This window comes from Physeter macrocephalus, chromosome 2 (genome assembly GCF_002837175.3).
Source record: "Physeter macrocephalus isolate SW-GA chromosome 2, ASM283717v5, whole genome shotgun sequence".
Classification (NCBI taxonomy): Eukaryota; Metazoa; Chordata; class Mammalia; order Artiodactyla; family Physeteridae; genus Physeter; species Physeter macrocephalus.
In genome coordinates this window covers 76525313-76532317 of record NC_041215.1, presented here as the reverse complement: position 1 = coordinate 76532317, position 7005 = coordinate 76525313, and the positions used below count along the sequence as shown (strand labels likewise).

Here is a 7005-nt window from a genome sequence, read left to right as displayed (position 1 = left end):
CTCCATTTCAAAAAACAGGATTGTTAACTGAGAGAAATATTCTAGAAATATTTATAATGCAAACAGAAGGAGCTATGATTAGAGGTGGAGCCTTCTTTTATCATTTAGCTTTAAGTATAAACCTGGCTCCAAAAATATACCTATCCTAAAAACTGGCTGGCACTGGGGGGGCGCTGATAACTCTAGTTCCCAGCTAGTGATCACAGACCAGTTCCACGCGCTGCTCCCCTGGCAACATTCATGCTAGTGCCAGGTCAATAACCGATCAAGCTTTCATCTTATTTAAAAAACAGAGATATAATATGCATTTAATTTCATTCAATATATCAATTCCACATAACTTACCATCTCTTAGAAAATTCAGGAGACAGCAAACGTCAGACATGAAAAATTACATGGACGCAGTGTGATGCGCTGGAGAGGAACGAATGCACCATGGCAATCAGGAGTTGTAATTTAAATGTACCACAAGAAGAAAAGCAAAACTACTGTAATTTATTGCTGTATCTATGCTTCCCAGTATAGCTATAATATTATAAGTAGCTACAAAGTGCCACCTTCTGGTTTAAAACTGTGGAACATCTTTATTTCTTTTTAAATGCCATTTTTTGGTGGACATAAAACAACGGCAGCAGTTACAAAATGTTGTCTGAGTACTTTTGAGAGCTCAAAACAAAGATCTGTGTATAGGCTGAATAAAAAGATGTTCAATTAATAGTGCACATAGTGTAACTTTAACAACATCTTTCATTGGAATTTTCGTGTAAACCTTGATAGAGATGTGACTCACAGAGACCAAAAAGTAAAATATCTTTTCCTTTCACGGGTTACTGAGGTGGTCTGCATTCTCGCAAATGATTTACAAAATACAAGAAATGTTGCACGTGGGTATTAGGCATAAAGTATTTCATTTTCTTACAGAAGGAGCAGCAGGACAGGGAGCCTAATGGACACCCTGTCACCACCTTTCCCAAGGACGTACGCCCTCAAGAATGGCAGTGGAAACCTGGCAGCAAGCCACCTTTACAATTCTTTTTGGTTGTTTTAAAATACAAGCACTTCCTGACATTTCCCTCCCCGGCCCATGAGCCCCACCCCCACTTGGCAGGATACAAACCCACGTCCTCTTGCTAAGTTTTCCCCTTAGAATTATTTACACAATGCTTACAGATACGGTACAAACTAGTATGAAATTAACGATAGTTTGCATTTCCAGACACACTCCTGTGGTGAAATAAGCACACCACGCCAATTCCGAAGGCCGGTCCAAAGCTAAGGTGACTCAGAGGCATTTGCATCCGTAACCGCAGAGACAGGCTTCTTGCTGGCTGGGATGGATTCACCGACTCTGTCCTCAACAGTGGCCGGGGCCTTGGGAGTGGGGGGCGTCACACCCACGGTGAGTGCGGACGCGGCATCTGCCCTTGCAGTGGTCGGGACAGGGTCGGAGGGTGGGCTGCCGGTGGGTGGGAGAGAGGACAGCAGCTCTGTGGAGCCTGCTGCGGAAGAGACCTCTGGAACCAAAGGGAATGACGGGAGGAACTCGGATGGCATGGGGAGAGGTGCAAGGCCAGGTAAGTTTTGGGGAGGCAGGGAAGGAAGAGGTGGCAAACCTAGGACAAAAACGGCATAGATCACACATCCTCCCAGCACTAGAAGAGCAGCAGTCAGCATCACACGACTATTAATTTGCATTTCGTTAAGGAAACTGAAGCTGAGGAGAGACAATACAAATCACAACTTCTGATTATCCTCAGTTGGAAGCCAGGACAGAGTTAAATATTCATTGCAGGACCAGCTGGCCAGGAGGAAAGGCTCCCTCGTGCGACTCAGCCCAGAGCTCAGGGAGGAAATGATTCTCCCAGCCAGGATGGACAGGAGCCCACCCAGCCTGCCATGCAGCTACACGGAGTGGCCAACAGGAGGACTCCACTCTCCCGGGCAAGCTGCAGGTGGATTTAAGCTGCCCTCTGGACAGACAAGAGAAAGAGGAGACACAGGCGCCAGGCCTCCTGTGAAGGTTTTGCAAGGGAGGGGCCTGCTGTGTAGCCCCTGGCATTAGCCTCACCAGAGGTACTCAGCCTTTATAACTATTTATAGTATAACTATTTATAGTACACTTGGGGGGTTTATTGTAATGATTTTAAAATGCAGATGAAGGGAAAGAGTATTACTTCTTTAAGAAACAAAGGAAAAGCAGGTTGTAAAACAGGTTTGGGGCAACCTGGGGCCTGGTGAAACCCTTAATACTCTTAGAGTCTGTCAATCTGGGGAAAGGGCAGAGCCAGAAGCCAAGAATACAGGGCACAAAAGAAAAGACAAAGGGAGCACTGAGACAGTAAACATTAGTTTGAACTTACTGACTTCATTTGTTTTTTAACCCATTGCGCTGAAAAGCAAATGGGTTCATGAGGATGGGTAACGAATACATGTAGATGATGAGTGTTACAACAGGGGCCCTTAGAAATGTGACAGTGTACACCACGGTGTAATAAGATCACTCGCTGACATCACTGATGGGCCAAATTCCTGAGATTAGCAATTAAAAGTCAGACCTGACTTGTGGCCATCTCAAAGCTAAAGATAATCTGGGCAATCATTAACCAGAAGAGCAGACTTGTGGGGACATTCTGCTGCTTCATTTTCATCAGTGCATAGAATACGAGTGTAAACACTCCGAATATCTGTGAACTTAACTTTGTAGCTAAAATCTCTCACAGTTTTTGTTATAAAAAATTTGTTAATAACGAAGAATATTTATCAAGTAGCAAGCCCAGCTAGCCTCAGACACGCAAAACAGTTATCACTATTCCCCGGGTGGCAGCTGCCCAAAACATGAGGAGAATCACAGGGAGTTCATCTGCCCCCACTGAGTGAACTGCACACACCTCCCATCCAACTCAGCCCAGCAAGGCCACGCCACTGCTCTTTATTTCTACAGCTGGCTTTTGTGGTGCTTGAGCTGTCAGGTGCAAGAGAGGAGAAAGGGGGAGGAGAGGCAGCCAGGCAGAGGAGCATCACAAAGACATTCCTCCTCCTCTTCTTTTTCAAGCTTTTTAAATAAAAAAGATTGATTTTTATTTGAAGGAGCTGAAATTTGTTAAACTGATCTGCTCTTGCCAGAAAAAGACTGAAAAAGAGGACTGCCTTTCCTGGATAAAGCTTTTTATTAGACAGAGTCCTAGGAAGGCAAGATGGGCAACATACCCGGGTTCATGAGTTCTGGTAAGCTGACACCTGGCACGACGTGCGGGGCAGGGAGGTTGAGATTGGGGAGGGCAGGGAGGTTTGGTAGTCCTGCTGGTAAAGGCATCAGACCTGAAGAGAAGGCAGAGAACAAAAGATAAACCATCCAGTCCTTGCATATTGAAAAAAATACTACCCACTTCAAAGTGAGAATACCAGAAGTCCACTTACTGTGTGGCAGTTTTGTATCATAACAACAGTAACAATAACAAAATCTCTCCCAAGTGAAGCATCCTTCTATACCTAAGTGATTAGATGGCTAAGTGGGTAAGGGTTAAAACAAACACACACTTCTGAACCCGAAAGCAAGAATGATGCTGGCCTGTGTCTTGGAGAAGGGGCTAATTTATCTCAGCAAATATGGAACTGATTTTCTTTGATGGTTGAGGTTTACAGTCTCTCAGGCTTTTTTTTTTTTCTTTTTCCTTTTTAATTTCAGACTCACAGTTGCTAATTTATGTGAAGAATCCCCATGTATATCTTTCACTCAAACTTCTCAAATGTTAACATTTTACCACGCTTGCTTTATCATTCTGTGTGTGCACACAATTTGGTTAATGGCTTAATATGTCTGTGTAATGACATCTTTAGCCATACAATTAAAGGCTCTCACAATGCAAGTATATTTGATCACTGAAATAATATCTGATCGTTATCTGCTGGATAAAGGGACTTGGTCTTCACTGGGAATAGTAAGTGAAATAAACAAAAATCTAACCTAACATTAGAGCTACTGAAGACTCAAGTAGGGAGTGCTCTCCTCCAGGACACAATGTCTTATTCACTAAAAAATGACCAGAAAGCCCTGTGCTGAAGGACGGACAGTCTATATACTTCTTATTCCTGCCTCAGGCTGCACTGGGGGCAGGGAGGATGGTTGGCTGGGGTTAAGGAGCCCAAGGCTCAGCAGCTGACTAGCTGGTGACAGCAGTTCATTGCCACTTGGTTTCACTTATCACAAAGTTACAGCAGAGACAGAATGAGAGTAAAAGACATAAATAGTCACTGCATAGGTAGAAATTTTTTTCATTGTTTTCTAAGATGCAAAATATCAGTAAAGCTATTGTTATTACATATATGTCTCCTGCTACTTACCTGGTAATGTAGTAGCTGGGTTCATTGGCGGCACAGAAGTGAGGGACTGGTTTACTTGTGGTGGCAATAACGGTACTGTTGGTACACCTGAAATAAAAGCACAACCTTTTAAAAAATGTCAGTTCATAAGGAATGAGCAGACTATCTCGGACAGTCTTCAGTCCCTTCCCTCCCGCCATGGTCAGGTCTTCACTCAGTGTGACTTTAGTCAGTTGGTCTCTAGCTGCATCACTGCCACAACTCATCCACCTGCTCTGCCCTTGGCCCTTCACAATGGCTGTTAGCAGACCGTGAGCCAAGAGGGCGGGGGGCTCTGCAAGCCCTCTGCAGCTAAGTAAAACCGGGTAAGAGTTTTACTCCTGACCTAAGCAGGGCTGGATTAGAAAACTGTTTTGGAAATTTGGAAATGGGACACAAGGATCCTAATCAGTCTCTACTGGGCTCCTGACCTAAAAGGCCACGTACACCTGGGGCTGCTGGGGGGCTATGTGCCCCATGAAACAGTGAATTCTGGTCTATGAAAGAGAATGATGTAGATGGCCTGAAAGAGACAGAAGAGCATGTGGACCTCCAGAGATGGGGAGAATGACCTGGCTTCCTGAATCTTCATTTCCTTTTGACCTTAGGTTCTGTGATACTCCTTTGAAGTCTAGTACATTCCCACTTTTACTGCTGTTAGCTTGAAGAGGTCATGTTCTTTACATTCAAGTAACTCTTGTGATACCACCTAATAAAGATTACCTATTAATGTTTACCACCTACTCATGTGGGAGGTTTCGTTGATGTCCAAACAACAGTAATACTGCACATGGATTCTAGATTTTGTCTTACAGAGATCTGCTTAAATATGGTAGCAAGAATGAACTGTGCCTAAAAGTATGAAGCAACCATTTTCAGATATAGCTTTTAAAATTTATTTAGTCATGTGTTTACGTTTACATTTTTGCAGAAATTGGAGCCATGCAGAAACAGAAGAGGGTTCTTTGTTTTATCAGATTCTCAAAGGGGTTGGACGGTTGGTTGGTGTGTTCAGTCTTTAAAGTTTGGGTGGGGGAGCACCTTCTATGTCAGACATTCTTCTAGGCACTGAGGAACTTTACAGCATAAAGAAAATAGAAATCACTACCTTCTGGAAATTTACATTCTGATAAGGGGCAGAAAAAGAAAGGGAGACAGGAAGTGTGAGAGGGTCACATCGATTAATGTCATTTCAAAATGATATATTCATTTTCTGAAAATTTCTTAATCCAAAATTTTCAAATCCACAGAGTTTTTTTTCTAAACCACATACTTTAATGTTTCTACAGTTACTGTTTGGGCTACTTTGCAGCAATATAATTAAAGCAAAGACAGGAAAATAAATGCCTAACAAAAAGTGGTATCTCACATGTTATAATGCTAGAACATTTGAGTGTTTTTAAATTTATTTGCTCAAAGTGAAAATGCTGATTTCTTTCAGTCTCCTTTGAGCAATTTCTGCTTTATTTACATCTCTGTCTTTTAATATTCAAGAAACCATTTCTCTACAGTATAATAAGACCGGGGATCTCAGTGCATGTGCTTATATGACAATGTAAGTATAACTGTAATGTAATTAGGGAAGATTTAAAATGCCTCTCAAAAGAAACTGGAACTTGAAGAGAGATGTCAGCTATCTCCTAAAGCCAGAACACTTTGCACTGGAACACTCCCTGTAAAGCCAGGTGAGAGTTATCAGACACAGATTGGATTGCTGTCTTGGGAAGTCTATTCAGGAATAAACTAAAAAACCATTTCTTACATCTGATGGGATGTAAGAAAAAAATCTTAATATCATAAAAAGAACTCAAACACTGCTTGAATGAAATAAACTTTAAAATCTCTTCTAAATGTATCCATGAGTTGATACTGATGACATTAATATTTAATGTCATCTAGGAAATATTCTAAAACTGGACTGTGGTGATGATTGCACAACTCCATAAATTTACTAAAAATCACTGAATTCTATACTTGCAGTGAGTTAATTTTATGGTATGCAAATTATACCTCAATAAAGCTGGGAAAAAAACCCAGCAAAGAGCAGGGGGTAGGGAGGTACGTTACCATACTGATAACTGGTGACGCTGGGCGGTGGGGGCTGGTTGTTCTACTTGTTACACAAATGAATCTTTATTAATAGTCATCTACTTTTGAATATGTTTCAAGTTTTTAATTATACAAAATAAAAAATTTAAATTTCATATGTATCTTTGGGAAATAAAACAAAGACTCTGAAAAGATCTGAGATTTGAACCTAGGGGACAAACTCCAGGGATCATACTGTTGACCTTAACTGCATCCTGATGGGCTGTTTTAAATCCATTCGAGAACAAAGTGGAATATGATCAAATTTGGAATATAAATATTTAAAAAAGAGCTCAAGAATAAAAGGCTATTAATGAAATAAAACTAAACCATGTCACAGTATTTCATCCACTTACTCAACATTAATTGAGTATATAATATACTCTTGGTATAAAGAAAGAAAACCAGAAAAGAGATTTAAAAAAAGGAAAGGATAATTCAGAAAGAGTCATGTACCACAATGTTCATTGCAGCTCTATTTACAATAGCCAGGACATGGAAGCAACCTAAGTGTCCATCGACAGATGAATGGATAAAGAAGATGTGATCCATATATAC

The 7005-nt window shown here is 41.3% G+C and overlaps 1 protein-coding gene across 2 annotated transcripts in view; it reads right to left on the bottom strand.

Annotated features, from left to right (window-relative positions):
• Positions 1 to 387: 387 nt before the first annotated feature.
• Positions 388 to 7005, bottom strand: part of LOC102995529 (Golgi reassembly-stacking protein 2) — a 15269-nt gene continuing 8651 nt past the window's right edge. Inside the window, exons 6-8 of one of the 2 annotated variants that reach the window (XM_024122190.3) lie at positions 4342 to 4428; positions 3208 to 3318; positions 388 to 1613 (exon numbers count right to left, since the gene is read on the bottom strand). In XM_024122190.3, coding sequence (XP_023977958.2) covers positions 1273 to 1613; positions 3208 to 3318; positions 4342 to 4428 — 539 coding nt within the window. In that variant the 3' untranslated portion in view covers positions 388 to 1272. Of the gene's footprint in view, positions 1614 to 2330; positions 2390 to 3207; positions 3319 to 4341; positions 4429 to 7005 lie in introns of those variants that run through there. The other variant, XM_055088467.1, reaches the window with a different exon arrangement.